This window comes from Peromyscus californicus, unplaced genomic scaffold, assembly GCF_007827085.1.
Source record: "Peromyscus californicus insignis strain IS unplaced genomic scaffold, ASM782708v3 Scaffold_19__1_contigs__length_69161282, whole genome shotgun sequence".
NCBI classification, from domain to species: Eukaryota; Metazoa; Chordata; class Mammalia; order Rodentia; family Cricetidae; genus Peromyscus; species Peromyscus californicus.
Window position 1 is genome coordinate 988,179 of NW_026294491.1, and position 17,445 is coordinate 1,005,623.

The window sequence follows — 17,445 nt, forward strand, 5'->3', positions numbered from 1 at the left end:
GGATTCCCTACGAAAGCAGGGATTTGTGCGGAGCGGGAAAGTAGCGGGTGGCCTAACACTGGCTACTTGCCTTTGCTTAATCGACGTCACAGTAGTAGTGGGGCCTCCAATTCCCTTTCGTTAGAAGTTCGGCTCCCTCTCTAGAGCTCGCTCGACTAAGTGCGCCATTAATTATGACGTCACGACCCAACGGCCGCCAGGCTATGAGGGCGCTCTAGCCCGCCGAGCGCACTCGCTGCCCGGCCCTTGCGATCGGCCGCTCTAGCCCGCGGCTGGGGTCTGTGCTCTCGCCGCTTCCAGCTTGCGTCCCACCACGCACGGTTCCCCGCAGGCTGAAGTTCCGGACACCTCGTACTGCACACGTAGCTGTCAGAGGACCTGGGGGCGGGGGGTGGACTCAGGTAATTACGGCCGGGGACGCGATGAGGAACCACCTCCAAGGCAAGACTCTTGCGTCTCACTAATCGTCCCTCCGTCCCCAGGTCTCATCCGCCATGGAGCTGACCAGCCCCTGCTCCAGCTTTCAGTCAGACTTGGATTTCTGCCCAGATTGCGGCTCTGTGCTGCCGCTGCCTGGAGCTCAGGATACTGTCATCTGCCCTCGCTGTGGCTTCTGCATAGACGTGCGAGGTGAGGGGTTAGTAGGCTGGACCCAGCCGAGGGTCCAGGTGGAGAGGTCGGTGGTGGAGCGTGACCTCAGCACTGGTTGGGATTAGGGAGGCGAGACCCAGAACTGGAATCTGTCTGTCAGACTGACCCAGGGAAGAAACCCGAAGGGAGGATGTGACCCACCTGCGAGAGTGTTGCTGGGATTTGTTGCCTCCTCGGCCATTTCTACTGTTAATTTTTTACTCCCTGCGCAGATTTCGAAGGGAAAGTTGTGAAGACCTCAGTTGTGTTCCACAAACTGGGGGCAGCCATACCTACGTCTGTGGACGAGGGACCTGAATCCCAGGGACCAGTGGTAAGTTGATTAGGACTGGTTTCCAAAGAACAGTGATTGTGGAGACTTGGTTTTGCGCTCCATTCCAGGAGAATGTGTGGGGGGTGTAACAGTTTGATTCCTGTACGAAAGCAGAGCTTTATTGTGAGTAGGTCTCCATAACCCATCTGTTTCTTCCTAGGTTGACAGGCGCTGCCCTCGATGTGGTCATGAGGGAATGGCATACCACACCAGACAGATGCGCTCAGCTGATGAAGGACAGACTGTCTTCTATACCTGTATCAATTGCAAGTGAGAATCTTTTTCCCCTCCCTCTGCCCTTTTCCAGTATTTGCAAACAACAAAAGCAGTGACAGACTTGTACTAAGCATTTCATTTGGTCCAGTCCATAACAGTGGTGGCAACTGCTAAGCTTTCTCAACTGCTCCCTTACTCTTTTGACTGTCAGTGAACTAAATCTTTTAAGATATAAGAGGAAAGCTGGGTGTGGTGACCCGAAGGAAGATCATTCATTCAAGGCCAGCCTGGGCTACACCGAGACTCTCACACACATAAAAAGCTACTAGAAAGGGAATTTTAAAACACAGATGTTGGTTTGCATAGTGGTACAAAGTGCTGAAATCTTTCCCTGCAAAAGGGGTGACTTTGGTTACTTAATCTTGCATGATTCAAAGAACACGGTCTGAATGGTTTGAAACAATCTTTGTCTTGGTGGTGGTTTAGCTCCACTGTAGAACATTAGCATGTGGCTTTCTGTATTTTTGCTTTTTGTTATTGTTTTCCTCTTCCTGGGGTACTGCCAGCTTTATTCCAGGGCCTCAGGCATGCTAAGGAAATGCTCTACCCTCAGCTGTACCCTGACCTCTCTTCTTATATTTGCCCTGTTTAGGATTTTAATTAGACTTTTCCTCTTTCTTTTTTGGTTTTCTTATCCTCCTGTTTCCACCTCTCAAATGCAAGGATTACGAGCATGGGCCACCACAGCTGTTTCTTATGGTGCTGAAGATTCAACTCAGTTTCATGAGAGCTGCATAAGCACTCTACCAACTGAACTACATGCCCAGCCCCTTATTAGGCTTTCTGAAGCCAAGAACTGATTTCTATATCATCAACCTTGGAAATGTATCAGTTGTTATCTCATTCCAATATTCCCTGTCCCCCATGTTCTCAAATTAGTTATTAGACTTTCACATTTCTCACCTTGTCTTCTATATTTTCCATCCCATTGTTTATACTGTCTTCTGGGTAATTTCTCCAAATCTTTCCTATAGGTCATTAATTCTTTCTTCAATTTGTATGTGTGTATGGTGGTGGAGTGTTGTATGTGTGGTGTATTCATGTGTTCATGTGGATGTATGCATATATTTTTGTCCATATGGAGGCCAGAGTTAGGCATTGGGTGGCTTCATCAAGCGTCTTTATCTCTTCTTTACTTTTCTTTTAGTTTTGAGACAGGCTTTCACTATATTCTTGGTTGATGTGGAACTCTGTGTAGACCAGGTTAACCTCAAACCCACAGATACCCATCTGCCTCTGCCTCCAGAATGCTGGGATTAATGGTGTGTGCTACCACTTCCAGCTCTCTACCTTATCTTTGGAGGCAGAGTCTCTGAGCCTGGAGCTCAGGCTAGGCTGGCTACCCAATGAGCCTTAGACATTCATTCTCCTATGCCTCCCAGCCCAAGTGGAGTCCATTCTGTCCATGTGGACCATGACACCCAGCATTTTCTTTATTTTTAAGGGGTGCTGGGAATCCGGACTCAAGTCCTCACATATGTGCAGCAGACACTTTACCACCTGAGCCGTCTCCTCAGCCCCTCAGTTATTACTGCTTGTTTTCACACCTCATGAATCACCTGAACAATTTAGCCCATTAGTCATTTAAAAAATCTCAGTCATTTTATTTAACGTTTATTTTATTATTGTATGTGTATGAGTGTTTTGCTTACATGTATGTAAGTGCACCATGTGCATGCCTGGTACCCACATAGTCAGAAGAGATGTGAGACTCCCTGGGACTGGAGTTACAGATGGTTGTGAACCACCGTGTGGGTGCTGGGAATCAAACCTAGATTTTCTGCAAGAGAATCTCTTAACCACTGAGCCAACTCTCCAGCTCCCATTAATTATTTTAAGTTGCTCCTTTTATTCTTTAAATGTATATTAGATACATTAAACATGTTTATATGTGTGTGTGGTATTTCTGATATCCATTGTTTTTTCTGGGTCTGATGCTATTTCTGCTGACTTCCTCATGGTACTTTTTAACTTTGTAAATTTTGACTGTATGCCAGTTTCTTAGAACTTGAACTTCGGGTTTCTTAAGGTCTGGGTGAATGCTGCATTCCCAGCATCTGTAGGCTTCTTTGAGATTGATCTGTGCCACCATGTCCAGCTACAACATTTTTATGAGGTCCAGTTTATCTTTTTCCTTTTCTTGGCTAGTGCTTTTTCTGTCCTGGGAAATCTTTGCATACTTTAAGGTAATGATTAGCTATTAGTTACCTTGAGGTTAGAGTTGAAGGATTGTGGGGGAAGGTCACCCATCCCTGTCATAAGAAAAAGTCCTTCAGGGGTTTTTATCTTATCTTGCGGTGCTAGAAATTCTTTTTGGTTAAGTATAACAAGTCCTTTCTTTTTCCATAGGTTTCAGGAAAAGGAAGATTCTTGACCTTTTTTTCTGGCAACTCAGCAACACGCCTCCTCCTCTTGGAAGGGGAAGACATCGGTCCTTTGATGACTTATCCTTCCCCTCTGGTGCCTTGTTTTCAGAATAAGATCTTCACCCCCAGAACACTCCTTCCCCCAGTTGAATTTACTAAAGTTATATTTTTATGAAACCTTGACATCATGTGTGTTATTCATAATCTTATTCGGGCCAAGCTGGTGGCACATGCCCTGTCATCCCAGCACTTCAGGGATAGAGGCAAGAAGGTCTCAAGCTTGAGGACAGTAAACTATATAAGGAATGCAAAGCCAGCCAAAGCTACCTAACAAGATGCCTAAAAACCCAAAATAACAACAATCTGTCTTATTCCAAAGGAAATTTAAGTGACTTAGACTATAGCTGTAAAAAAGAAAAAAACTGTAGCGATAAAATAATGGAGTCTGGAATGAAGCTGTTGTGGGCCTGGGGTCACTCAGAGATTCATGATGACCATGAATAAATTTTAATAAGAGGCTTTATTAAATACTGGTTCTGGATACTCATGGCACTGGATGCAGCATCTATTCAGCCCAAGGCCACAAGATTGCATGTATTCTGTCTACAAATAGGCAAGGTCTAATTTTACATGTATGTCTTGCAGTTGTCCTAGCCATTGAGCAGAGTAAGCAAGTTTGATTACAAAAGCAGAAATAGCAGTTAGTCTTATGAACTATTGTCTTGCTATAACAGCAAATTGTACAAGATCTCTCAGTTTAAGAACAGTCTTTACAAGTGGTGGTGGCGATGCCTTTGATCACAGCACTTAGGAGGCAGAGGCAGGCCAACCTGGTCCACAGAGTGAGTTCCAGGATGTCCAGGGATACACAGATAAACCCTGTCTGGGGAAAAAAAGAAGTGGACTGGTAGGGTACAGTCTGTACAAACCAGGGGCTTACATGCTAGAGGCATTTTTTTCTTTCTTTTTCTTTTTTTTTTTTTTTGCTTTTTGGTCTCTCAAGCATAGTAACTAATTGTAATGTTAATTATCACAAGGCCAATACAAAAAAAGCAGTTAGACATATTATACATATATCCTATCCAAATCTAGTTCCTCATTGTAAGGAAACAAAAGTTGGGACTTTGGACGGGTAGAGATTCAACAAACCTTAACCATACGTATTTGAATTTGCTGCCCCGTCCCTGCAGCCAGGCCTTTGTAAATGGCAGTCTGGGTATCTCATACTTTGATCTTAGGGCCTGCCATGGTCGGAAAATTCCAAGTTTGGTGTACCTTCCCTCTAAGACGTACAGACAGGGAGAGGACTAGAACCCAGTGCGTTTCCTGCACCTGGAAAGCCATTTCTCGACAGAATGATAAGCAAGTGGAACTTGGCCGAGTCCCACTTACTTTTGCACCCAGGTTTAAGGATACAGCGGACTGGGGGAAGAGCACATACAGCTCACCTCCGCCGTGCCCCGCAGCCCGGAGTTGACTCTCCTCCAATGAACTTAGGCCCTGGGCCAGCTGGCCCCGCCCCACAGTGACATCACTTCTGCTAACTGCGGCGTCTGCGCACTGTTACAGTACGGCGGAACTAATCTGGTGACGCCCGCGCTTTGGCCCAAGCGGTGCTGGGGAAGGGAAGCTGGTTTCTGCAGGATGCGTCACACCCGGAAGTGAAAGGCCGGAAGTGGGGTTGGACAGGTTATCCACAGGGGTGGGGAAGCAGAGGCCCTGGAAGAAGGGGGAGAATAAGAAGCCAGAGGATCCTGGTCACTACTCTGAATCGTGTACCGGATCTCTTAGATCTCAGAGACGCAGAAAAAGGGAAGGGTGTCTCATCCCGCTTCCTCGCTTTTCGCTTTAGCCATGGCGGAGGCAGGGGCCGGGCTGAGTGAGACCGTCACTGAGACAACGGTTACCGTGACAACCGAGCCCGTGAGAAAGCCGGGCGGGGGGGCCTGTGTAGGGGTCTGGGAGGTACTGGGAGGGAAATAGGGGTTTGGAAAGTTGGAGGGTTTGGGATCTGGGACATGTGGGGTTGAGTCTTGGGAAAATCGCAAGAGACTGGGGATGCTTGGAGTAGCTCAAATCATAAAAGTGACTGGTCAGGGAACGTTTAATCCGCAGTTACAATTAGGTATAGGTGTTATGACTTGGCGTGGTGGTCTGTGTACGTAATAAACGGAAACTGAGTTAAGGAGCACAGAGGGTAGTGGGAGGAAATGAAAGGCCATTTGAGAAAGCATGGTTTTGGAGGCAAGCATAAAGGACGAGTACTTACCAGTACATAGTCATGGAGTGGGTACGTGTCAAAGTGGAGGGAATGAGGAAGCAAAATGAGGTGAAGGTAGTATTTTGACAGATCAGAGAAGAGAGAAGCAAATGAGCAAACAAATAGAATTTTTTGCAAAAACAAGTTTTATTGCTTTCAAAGGGAGAAAGATGTGTTGGGCGTAATAATGTCTGGCTTTGAAGGTGTTTAGTAGTTTAGTGATCATTACCAGAGATGACAGGATTAGAGAGTAAGTGGGTAGGACGTAGAGAGCCCTGGACTTGAGAGAAGAGGGAATGAAGGCTTTCTTTGGAGGAGGAGGGTTTTGGATTTTTTTTTTATTTTGTTTGTTCAGGTGTGTGTGGAGGAGGGGGGGGGCAGAAGTCAGCCTTAGATGTTTCTCAGGCACAGTCTGCTTTTTTTTTTTTTTCTTTTGTTGAATTGAGACAATCATTTTTCACGGAGCTGCCCAAATTGGCTAGGCTGACTGGCAAGAGATCTGCCTGTCTCCACATCTCCAGTACAGGAATCGCAAACGTGCATCACCACTACATCTGACTTTAAAAAAAATACGGATTCTGGGAATCAAACTCAGGAAAGCACTTCACCAACAGACCTGTCTCCACAGCCTTGCTTTGTTATTTTTTAAAAATTTTATTTTGCTCTTGAAAGAAAAAGCTTTACCAAGTTGTAGAGGCTGGCTTCTGACTCAGTCTCCTAAGTGCTGAGATTACATGTGTGTAATCTCTTTAGGGAGAACATGAATAAGAGGTGTGGAGAAAGAAAGGGAGGCCAAAGACCAGTCACGGGGAACTGAGCAAATAACTTTCCTGTATTAATACCACCACGGATGATGGGGAAAGAAGATAAAGAAACAGGGAGGGTTGTGTTTTCCTTTGAAGATTTACTGGCCCTAGGTTAAGAATTGTCTTTTTTTTTTTTTTTTTTTTGCGTACTAGTAGTTTTCAAAAACAGGAATTCACATTCCTCTTGAGCAGGTTAAAAACATGTTCTATTTTGGCTCCCAGAACCTGGCTCCTCCAGAGGTGTGGTGTGTGGTACAGATTGAGCCAGGGAAGAGGACAGAGGAGGTTCCTTGGGAAACAGGAAAGGTCAAGAGAGATTAGCTAGATGGGCCCAAACCTCCTACCCTTACAGGAGAATCGGAGCCTAACCATCAAACTTCGGAAACGGAAGCCAGAGAAGAAGGTGGAGTGGACGAGCGACACCGTGGACAATGAGCACATGGGGCGCCGATCGTCAAAATGTGAGTGCTGCTGCCCCCTGCCCGGCCACGGCCTCCCGAGCCGCTGCCCCCGCCCGGTCACGGCCTCCCGAGCCCCTGCCTCCCATGTGCTGCTTACACTTCTCTTCTTGGTTGGGAAGGAAAATAGATGGGGGTAGGGATAAAAGTATGCGTTAGCAAGTCTGGGGGCAAGCCATGGCAGAGTGGGAGAGAGGTGCTTCTGATTCTCTGAAGAGAAAGGGAGAATGGGTGCCTGAGTCCCCGGGGTGGGAGGCTAAGGAAGCTGGATTCTGGAAGGTGGCACACAGTGGTGGGGGAGAATTTTCACATAGATGTGGTGGAAATGGCACTGACCGAACATTGTGTTCTTCATCCTTTTTAACTGGGTTCCTCCCTCTCCATCTAGGCTGCTGTATTTATGAGAAACCTCGGGCCTTTGGTGAGAGCTCCACCGAGAGTGATGAGGATGAAGATGAAGGCTGTGGTCATACACACTGTGTCCGGGGTCACCGCAAAGGACGGCGTCATACAACCCCAGGACCTACCCCAACCACTCCCCCCCAGCCTCCTGACCCCTCTCAGCCCCCTCCAGGACCTATGCAGCACTAAATCCCTCTCACCTTTCATGTGTCTGCCTGGCCCCAAATGTATCCATCTGGCTACATGGGGACTCAACCCATGGTCTGATCCCTTCTCCTGCCCCCTCCTTCCCTCTCCTGCCTGATAGAGAAGAGGAAGAGGAGGGCGGATAGAGATCCTGGAATTCTGACTTGCTGCTGTTCCAGAACCCAGGCTTCTGGGTTCTCCCAGTTCCCTCTTCCCCACAGTTTGCCCCCTTGCCTGGGATCCAGGCACTGTGGCCCCAGTCTGTCCCTTTTGTTCTCACTGCCAAACTACCTGTCCTGGGATCCAGTTATCTTGGCCACCTGCACCCTTAGCTTGGGTCCCAAGCACCTAAACTGGGTTTTCAGCAGTCCCAGCTTTCACTGCCAGGACCCCAGTTAGATTCCAGGCAATCTTGTACCCCAGCTCTGCATATTAATCCTGGCTTACAGTTCCTCCACTTACGCAATTGTCCTAAATCAGTCCTTGCCTGTGTGGAGACCATAGGGTTCCCCAGCCCTTCTGCTCCTAGATATCCCTTCTGGCCCTTAAAAGGAGTTAGGAGAGGTTTTTGTCGGTCACACTTCTAATGGAAAGTGGACCCCAAAATAGTCGTGACCTGAATATAACCTTTCTGATAAAGCTGGCTCAGACCAGTGACTTAGAGCCAACGATTTTCTCAGCCTTTAATCTTTGAGCTTCAGCACTGTTGTCCAAGGGGCCTGGGTCTCTAAAAGGAAAGAGGGAGAGAACAAAGAGATGAGGGGACAGGCCCCTGCAGTACACTCCTACCCTTTCCTGCCTAGGCTGTGATGTCTCTACCAACCCAGGTGTCTTGCTCTCTCAGCCCTCCCCAACTGGTGCTGGGATCTGGGTGTTGTCCTCCAGACCTCTAGCTGTGCACAGTACAGAGATCAGCAGAACCCATGCCACCACTGAGATCTCATTTATTGCCACAGATGCACAAAATAAATAACCCAACATTACACAATGTGTTAAATACAGGCTGATTTATACACATAGGGAGGATGGGGCTATACAAGGATATTTGGGATGCCTGGGTTGCTCCCTGGTTGAGAAGGTGGGTAGCACCATTGGTTCTTTTGTGTGCAATATGAAGTTCCAAGAGGACATTTAAAGAAAAACGGCTATCAGCATAGAAAACAGTCATAAAAGAAATGTAGAGGGTGGACTGGCTTGCATACACATCCCAAAATTTGTTTTAGGCTTCAGGTCTGAGTGGCTTAAGTTATGAGTTAAGCATCTTATTTTAGGAGAACTTATTTTTCTTGAGGGGAGTCCTCAGAGTGGACATCAGCAGGAGACTCCAGACTTCCTGCGGTGGATCAGGCCCTAGGCCCTTTGGGATTGGAGGTGAATGTGGACTGTTTCCCAGTACTGGTGGTACAGAGCCTTTCTCTATCCCTGTCTGGAATGGTACAGAAAGAGAACTCAAAGAAAAGGTTGGGTTAGGGCATGGAGACGCAGGACCAGACTGGCTTAAAGGCACGGATGTACAAGCCAGTTTGAGGTCTTGCTTTGGGAGAAAGAATGTGAGTGGGTAAAGGGTGCTTATTAATACTCCTGCTGCGGCAGGTGTACAGACAAGATCACTGAAATAGGTGGGGATTTCTGCAGGGAAGATAAGTAGCCTCGAGGCATCCGGGCTAGGCTAGGCTAGGAGGTAGGTGACCAGACCCTCAGCCTTCTCCCGGCACGATGCGCAGAGGGGCTCGGGGATCACACGTGCAGAGCAGCGGGAAGACGCGCTCCCCGAGGGGGCCCGGTGCCTGGAAGGCGAAGAGCAAGTCCAAGGAGCGGCCATCATAGAAGGCCACACGGCCCCTCTCCCAGTCCAAGTCCACGCGAATGCGCTGCGGCGGGGGCCTGGCGCCGCCCAGCAGAGTGGGCTCTGGGGCCGTGAGCGCCCACAGGCGGCCGCCGCGGCCCTCCACGGCCCATACAGCCTCCGATGGGCACAGCTTGATGAGGCCCTTGCGTGTCACGGATTCCCCAGCCGCGCCCACGGCGTAGCAGCTCTCTCCTCCATCCTCATCCTCCGCGGTAGAGTCTCTGAAGGACGCGCCCTTCACGGTCTCTACCTCCCAGCAGTGGCGCCCTGACGCAAAGCCCTGCGCACCCAACACCGCTGGGAGCTGATCGAAGCGCGCGGGACTGTCCAGCGGCTCTGGCGTTCCAGGTGGAGCCAGACTCACGCCGCGGTAGTCAGAGGAGATGAGCAGACCACGGTGTGCAGTGCGAGGGTCAAGGGTCAGATCAGCTGCAGAAGAGAGGCATGGGGGAACACCACATGTCAAATTTCTTGAGTCCGGAACGAGAAGGGTGGCGAAGAGAGAGCGAGTGCACTTAGAAGTGCGTGAGTCCCCAGGACAGCTCGAAGGGTGACTGGGATCGGAAAGAACTAAGGCACAGAGCAGGCGGAGGCTGGCCACCCTGCGCTATGATGCAGCACCTCTGTGGAACTGGATTTGGACAAGGACCATGCTAGTCCAGGGCAGGGACCACAGCGTGGAGATGGGAGGGGAGGCTGTCCGGTTTGTGGTGTTGGTGGAGGAAGAGTAGCTGACCTAGGGAGAATGAGGACTAATACTGCAACCAGGTACAAGCCGCACTGTACATGCCTTTAATCCCAGCACTTGGGAGGCAGAGAGGACAGCTCTCTGTGAGTTAGAGGCCAGCCTGCATAGCAAGTTTCAGGCCAGCTAGAGCTACATAATAAGACCCTTTCTCATGAACAAAACAAAGCATAAACCCTTGAATCTGCAGCATCTGGGTGGGGCTTGGGAGCCAGGTCAGCAAGACTACTGAGAGAGACTGATACCTGATAGGAACCAAAGTGTTTAAAGGAGGGGCAAAGGGAGGACTCCAAGGTATCCAGTAAAACCAGGCCACTCACCCTCGAAGTTTCTATAGGAGGTGTGGCCAGAGGAGAGACAGAGAACAGAGATCGCTAAAGGACCAGAAAAAGCCACTGGCCTTGCAGGTATGGGGTGCTTTAAGGAAATACTTCTTAGGAACTAGAAGTAAATTGGATGAAGTGGGATGGATGTGTGACTAAGGGGTGGAACATCTCTAGGCACTGTAAAAACGAATGGAGAGCTACCTTGGGAATGGGCAAAGGGGTAGGAGATGCTGGAATCTTGGGACCCTTCTCAGAAAAAGCAAGGGTAGAGAGTGAAAGTGGGGATTCCTGAGAGTGATCTTGTACTGTTTGGGTGTACACAAAAGGATAGTGAAAAGTGACTGAGATCTGAGGAATTACAGATTTTGTTCTGGGTTAAATTGTGCCTCCTAGCCAGGTGTGGTGCTACATACTCATATCCTCAGCACATTAGAGGAAGGCAGGAAGGGCTAGAGTTCTGCACCAGCCTGGGATATATAGAATGAATATATATATATTATATATATATATATATATAATATATATATAATATATATGTGTGTGTGTGTGTGTGTGTGTGTGTGTGTGTGTGTGTGTGTGTGTGTGTGTGTTTAGAAAGGCAGGGGGAATTTCAATTTTGTTCCCAAATTTTTCTGAATTTACCTTATGTGGGAAAAGGATTTTCACAAAGGTAATCAGGTAAAAACTGAGATCATTAGGGTGGACCCTGATGCAGTATGACCACTACCTTAAAAGGAAAAGGAGACACTTGGACACAGAAACAGGCACACAGGAAGCCCAGTAAGGTCATATGTGGGTCAAGGGAGTGCTGAGACTTCCCAGAAGCCAGGAGAGAGGCATGGAACAGACTTCTCCTGAGCCCTCACACTTCTACCTCTGTACTTTGAGGTGTGGATGGTTCCTCAAGTCACCGATTTGTGGCACTTTGTTATTTCAGCCCTAGGAAATCAAAACCAATACAGATACCAAAAGGGGCTTGACCATTTTTGACAGCTGAAAGGGAGCAAATAGAGCACAGATTATGATCCCTCCTTTCTTCCCTCCTCACCTGTCAGTCTGTGGAGCATGTTTTTTACCACAGGGTAATCTTCAGGGAGCTCTTCCTCTGAGTTAGATATCTTGGGTGTTGGGACATCAAATCTGGACAGACAAAGGAAGGATCAGGAAGTTAACAGCATTCCTGTCTTTTGATGCTGGTTCTGATGACCCATTTTCCTAACCCACTTGCTCTTAACAGAAACAGGTGAGGCTATACTCCAGAAGGCCTATTGGTAAGTGGAGACAAAGACAAAGATCTGGGTCTGGAGAGGAGGTGATGGCTATGGTTGCAGGTAGTTGAAAGGAAGAAACAGTAAAAATGGAACTCACCGCCTCCATGTCTTCCTCATATCCTGGTATGGGCAAAAGAAAACATGGGCGTGAGTGTCAGGTTCATATTGTGAGGCATCCTCCCCTCCACCTCAGGTGAGCTCTGCATGGTTGATTCTCTCCCCCCTCTTAAAATGATCTCTCTTCCCTCCTCTACTCCTTTATCTCCTGTTCTCCCCTCTTCTTTCACAGCCTTCCCTTCTGTTCACTACAAAATCACTTTCTCCTCACACTCCTCACTCCATCCTCCAAGGGTTCTCCTTTCCTCAGCCTCAACATACCTACTTCTTACATCTTGTTAATCTCCCAGCCCACGCTCTCTTTCAGTAATGCTTTCCTTTCCCAGTTTCTTGAGTGTGTTCCAGACAAATGTCCACCCCTTCACCATAAAAAGTGAACACACCCATATTACTTGAGTTAAGAGTTGTTATATAAAAGCCCAACAATAAAGCTGCTTCCCCTCTTGTCTTAAAAGCTCAGTGGCGTTTATTGGGCTCTTTGTTTTATGTCATCTCAACCCCGGGGGCCTCTGAACTCAGAAGTGTCCCAAGAGGCTCCACAGATTTCATAGGGAACCACGGCAGCCAGAAGAGGGCGCTGGTTTTCTCCCCTCCAAACTCTGGGGTTCCTCCATCCCTCTTTTCGGTGGCCTAGTGAGGAGGGCTAGAGAGGCCAGTGTGGCAAGGGGGAAAGGAGAGGATGGCAATTACACCTAGACTAATTAGGTCTGTGAAGCCTTCAAAGGGCGGAAGTGGGACCCAGGGCAGGAGGGCGGCTAAGGGGAAGTAAACCAGATGTGATCCCCTTGAGGTACTGCGAAGGAATGGGAGTGGTTGATGTCCAAAGGGGCCCAGGAGGGCCCAGTGGGGAGACAGTGGGGCTGTAACGTGGAGACCAGCCAGAGGCCTGCCAGCTGCTCACCCGGACCTCGCCTCCGCCAGTTTCCGCCCCCGCCTGGGGACCTGGGAGGAGCTGAGAACAATAACAACTCACAGCTCAGCTGGAGCTTGTTAGGGGAACCCCTGCCTCACTTTGGATCTGCCCACCACACCCCCACCCCATTTGCCAGTCTCCTAATTTTTCCATCCCTACGCTTCCGCTTTTTCTGCACCCAGTCTCAGCCTTGGCTCCAGTGACTCTGTTCATTCGGTCCTATTACCACCCTCCCTGGGCTCCTCCTCGTCCTAACCCGGGTGTCGAGTCGCATCGCCCCCCTATCCTTTTCTTGCTCCCACCAGTGAGCCTGCTCAGTCCTGGCTCCAATTCCCATGCTCTTTGCAGGAGGCTTCTGAGATCTCCAAGGGACTAAGCATCCTGTCTACCACCAGCGTGTTTCTGCCTCTACAACATCTTAACCTCCATCTCCACTGATAAGACTCAGGCATCTGTCCAGCCTCCTCCTCCTCCCCCGAACAAGTGTCAACTCCTTTCAGCTTTTCCTAACGTCCTTTCTCAAACTATTCACTCAAGACTTGGCCTCTCTCTTTCTCTCCCTTCCTCTTTCCTCCCCCTCCCTCTATCTCTTAAAATTTTTATTTTAGATTCTTCTCTCTTTTTTACTAGCCATCTCTGGATTGGAATTCGCTATGTGTACCAAGATGATTTCGAATTTGCAGCAATCCTCCTGCCTCTGCCTTCCTAGCGCCAAGCTATCTACTACCTACATTTCCATTACGGCTTTAGAGCTAAAAGCACGAGTGCCCGACATTGCTAGGACACCCATAGACCTCTTCTTCACCAACAACAGGAACCCGCAAAGAAGGCCAACCGCCTTACCTCTCCATGCGGGTCCAGGCAGCCCATGGTGGGGATGCGGCCCCCGCGTCGTCTCCCAGTCCGAGCACCAGGCTCCGCCAGTTTCTCTCGCAGCCCACGGCTGATGCGCACCTCCACTGCCAGACGCACGTTAGACCTCAGGCTGCGTCGGGGACACGGCTGGCCACAGCAGGGGCAGGAAGGGGGCGCCGTCTCCGAGCCCGGCGCCGCCGGGGTCCCCCAGCAGCGCGCCAAGCACGCGCGACAGAAGCTGTGCTCGCACGCCAGCAGCACTGGGTCCTCGAAGGGGCCCCCGCACAGCGGACACGTCGCCAGCTGCTCCAGACGCTCCACCAACCCCGGGCCCAGCTCGGGAGCCTCCATGGAAAGCCGGGGTCCGGACGCACCCTGATCCGCGACGGTAGCAGCCGCCCCCGAGGGCGCAGGTGGCGGACCACCCCCGCTGCGTGCTGACTCGATGCCCCTCGTTGCGCCTCCCTCATTCACTTTGCACTTCCTACCTACCCCTCTCCCGGGCTGCCTCGCTTACCCAGATCGGACTCAGCGCGTCTCCTCACCACGTCAGGTTTTATAGGGAGGGAGGAGGCCCCATGCAGGAGGTAAACAGCAGACCTTGCGTAATGCCTCATCTGGTTCTCCCGCTTTCCTAGTAAGGTTTTGGGGAGCAGGGTGTAAAGACCAAGACACCTAGGTCCCAGAGCCTAGAAGGTGAGCACCAGGGCATGAGCTGTGGGCAAGGCGGCAATGTTGGGTTTGGTAGCCCCCCCAACCCCTACCCCGTGAGCGAGTCCCTGAGGAGCGCGAATCTCCCCCTTGGCCTTTGGTGTGCCTTCGGTGGGCAGGGTGCCCAGGCTCGCTCTTGGCATGCGTGCCCACATCGCCAGGGCATGAGTCATCCCAGGTGGCTGGCACACCTACATCTGGGGGTTGGGGGCCCGGAAGCTTGGGTCCTGGACTGTGTGGCTTTGGCAGGCCTCTGAGTGTTGGCATGTGGCTGTCACTCCTGGCGCCTCATCTTCCTGCCTTGCCTATTAAGGTCTGGGGACACCTAGTCTTTGGGATAAGGGCTGGAAGCAGGCAGCTACATTCCTGCCTCTCAGGTTAGGGCTCTCTCTCAGTCCTTCCCCTACCCCCAACCCCCGCCTCGCCCGAAGTTTCTATTTTCTCCATCCTTTTCCTTTGGGTTCTTATTTCCAACGTTCTTTCCCCCCTTTTCTTTGTACCTGACAATTACCTGTTTCAGCCGTCCCAGATCTCTGAGGCCCAGAGACCTGGATCTTCAAAAGTGAACCATACCTAGATCTTCTGCCTGTACTACTGAAGGGAATCGACTTGCCAATTTTCATTTATTTTCAGTTTAAATTGCAGATCCTGGGAGCTCCATTCTGCTCTTTTCTGACCTTTCCTTGTGCCCTCATCTCACTTCCATCACCGTCTCTTCCTCTTTCCATTATTCTTCCCTCCTGATGGGTCTGTCTTCCTGCTCTTTCCTCTTCTAGCTCCCCTTTCTCTCTTCCAAGTCTTTCTGCCTGGATACCTTTGGGGATTTCTGAAAAAGCTTCTGTGTGTCCCCACATGTGACCACATACACCGATGTACATGTATCATGCTCACTGATGCCTAACTCCAGTGTCTAGGAGCCTTTAGATAAACTCAGACAGTACAAAGATCACAAACGAATCTCAGTATTCTCATAACACTGAATGTCAGGAGATTGTTGGGGGACAGAAGAACATACCCAACCAAAACATGCAGAGAGGAACCTTGTCATTAGTTTTATTGTTCATAACAACAAAACAAGGCATTGAGGCTCCACAGAGCAGCAGCACTTTATTAGGCACCCCCTCCAGGCACCCTTCTTCTTCCTCCCCCATAGTTAATAGAGAGGGACTCAAATGTGACACCATGATAAACAAACCTCCACAAATAAATACATGCACATTCACCAATCTCCCAGCTCAACATCAAAATGAGATAAAACTCAGGCAAAAAACTACCAAAATGAGGGTGGTTATGATGGGTCATGCCCATAATCCAGAACTTGGGAGCATGAGGCAAAATGATCGCCATGAGTTCCATGCCAACTTGAGCTACATATGAAACTCTCTCTCTCTCTCTCTCTCTCTCTCTCTCTCTCTCTCTCTCTCTCTCTCTCTCTCTCTCTCTCTCACACACACACACACACACACACACACACACACACAAAAGCAACACTACCCAAACTTTTTAAAAAGGCCCAAATATGATCTAAATCTGTTTTGCAAAAGATGCATTTCTACAGTATATGTGCAGAATGGTACCATGCCCCACAGACACTTCATCCTAATTCCTAGAAATGGAATACATTGCCTTACTTAGAAATGGAGAATGAATTTGATAATCAGTTGAGCTTAAAGAAGGGAGACTATTTCAGAGTACATAGGTGTGTCCACCATAATCACAAGGCTTCTTAAATGTGCAGGGTGAGAAAAAAGAGGAAAACCAGAGCTATCGATCAGCACAGATGTTCTCAGCCTGACATTGCTGGCTTTAAAAAAATATGTTATTTTTACTTGTGTGCATATGTATGTGTCTGCAGGAAAGTGTGTGGGGGAGGGTTGTGGTCACCAGAAGAGAGCATCATATGCCCTGATGTTGGACTCACAGCAGTTGTGAGTCACCCAATGTGGGTGCTGGGAACCTAACTCAGGTCCTCTGCAGAAGCAGCAAGCACTCTGTGTTGGCTAGTTTTGTGTCAGCTTCACACAGGCTAGAATCATTGAAGAGGGGGGAGCCTCAATTGAGAAAATGCTTCCACAAGATATGGCTGTAGACAAACTTGTAGGGCATTTTCTCAATTAGTGATTAATTGGGGAGGACCCAGCCCATGGTGAGGAGTACCACCCTTGGGCTGTTGGTCTTGGGTTCTATAAGAAATTAGGTTGAGTAAGTCATGAGAAGCAAACCAGTAAGCAGCACCCCTCCATGGCCTCTGCATCAACTCCTGCCTCCAGGTTCCTGCCCTGCTCACTGCTTTTGACGATGAATTGCTATATGAAAGTGTGAGTGAAACAAACCCTTTCCTCCCCAAGTTGCTGTTGGACATGGTGTTTCACTACAGCCATAGTAATCCTAGCTTTGACACACTATTAACCACTGAACCAGCAACTCATACAATGCTGGCACTGAGAACTGAAGAAGGGAGCCATGGTGTAAAGAAATGGGTGGCCTCGGGAAGCAGCAAAAGCTAAGAGAATGAATTACCCACTCAAGCATTCATTAGGAGCCATATCCTGCTGACACCTTGATTTTACCCCAGTGAGACATTTGTGAACTAAAGAATTAGAAGACAGCAAATGTAGGGGCTAGAGAGATGGTTCCACAGTTGCGACTCTTTTTTTTTTTTTAGGTTTTTCGAGACAGGGTTTCTCTGTGCAGCTTTGGGCCTTTCCTGGATCTCGCTCTCTAAACCAGGCTGGCCTCGAACTCACAGAGATCTGCCTGCCTCTGCCTCCCAAGAGTTGGGATTAAAGGCGTGCACCACCATGCCCGGCCACAGTTGCGACTCTTACAGAGGACCTGAGTTAGTTCCCAGAATCCACATCAGATGATGCACAACTACCTGTAACTTCAGGTCTTCTGGGCACACCCACACGTAGCATATATTCACACACACACACACAC

General features: G+C 49.2%; 3 protein-coding genes across 3 annotated transcripts; 2 read left to right on the top strand and 1 right to left on the bottom strand.

The window, feature by feature from the left end:
- The first annotated feature begins 127 nt into the window (after positions 1-127).
- Polr1h (RNA polymerase I subunit H) lies at positions 128-3,789 on the top strand. The gene is made up of 5 exons (XM_052744068.1): positions 128-401; positions 483-630; positions 864-964; positions 1,125-1,234; positions 3,590-3,789. Exons 2-5 carry the CDS (start codon positions 495-497, stop codon positions 3,612-3,614), a joined length of 372 nt encoding a protein of 123 aa, XP_052600028.1. The 5' UTR covers positions 128-401; positions 483-494; the 3' UTR covers positions 3,615-3,789.
- A 1,512-nt stretch (positions 3,790-5,301) lies between these two features.
- Ppp1r11 (protein phosphatase 1 regulatory inhibitor subunit 11) lies at positions 5,302-8,715 on the top strand. Its single transcript, XM_052744071.1, has 3 exons — positions 5,302-5,529; positions 7,025-7,133; positions 7,519-8,715. The coding sequence occupies exons 1-3, from the start codon at positions 5,461-5,463 to the stop codon at positions 7,719-7,721; spliced, it is 381 nt and encodes a 126-aa protein (XP_052600031.1). The 5' UTR covers positions 5,302-5,460; the 3' UTR covers positions 7,722-8,715.
- On the bottom strand, positions 8,646-17,140 carry Rnf39 (ring finger protein 39). Its single transcript, XM_052744070.1, has 4 exons — positions 13,783-17,140; positions 12,007-12,029; positions 11,687-11,778; positions 8,646-9,996 (listed from the first exon to the last, which is right to left on the bottom strand). Exons 1-4 carry the CDS (start codon positions 14,143-14,145, stop codon positions 9,416-9,418), a joined length of 1,059 nt encoding a protein of 352 aa, XP_052600030.1. The 5' UTR covers positions 14,146-17,140; the 3' UTR covers positions 8,646-9,415.
- Between the last annotated feature and the right edge of the window lie 305 nt (positions 17,141-17,445).

Coding starts and splice junctions, on each gene's coding strand:
- Polr1h (XM_052744068.1), top strand. CDS start 495: ATGGAGCTGACCAGCCCCTGCTCCAGCTTTCAGTCAGACTTGGATTTC. Junction 965..1,124: donor CTGAATCCCAGGGACCAGTG/GTAAGTTGATTA, acceptor GTTTCTTCCTAG/GTTGACAGGCGCTGCCCTCG. Junction 1,235..3,589: donor TATACCTGTATCAATTGCAA/GTGAGAATCTTT, acceptor CTTTTTCCATAG/GTTTCAGGAAAAGGAAGATT.
- Rnf39 (XM_052744070.1), bottom strand. CDS start 14,145: ATGGAGGCTCCCGAGCTGGGCCCGGGGTTGGTGGAGCGTCTGGAGCAG. Junction 11,779..12,006: donor ATGAGGAAGACATGGAGGCG/GTGAGTTCCATT, acceptor TTGTCTGTCCAG/ATTTGATGTCCCAACACCCA. Junction 9,997..11,686: donor CATGCTCCACAGACTGACAG/GTGAGGAGGGAA, acceptor TCTCTTCTGCAG/CTGATCTGACCCTTGACCCT.
- Ppp1r11 (XM_052744071.1), top strand. CDS start 5,461: ATGGCGGAGGCAGGGGCCGGGCTGAGTGAGACCGTCACTGAGACAACG. Junction 5,530..7,024: donor TTACCGTGACAACCGAGCCC/GTGAGAAAGCCG, acceptor CTACCCTTACAG/GAGAATCGGAGCCTAACCAT. Junction 7,134..7,518: donor GGGGCGCCGATCGTCAAAAT/GTGAGTGCTGCT, acceptor CTCTCCATCTAG/GCTGCTGTATTTATGAGAAA.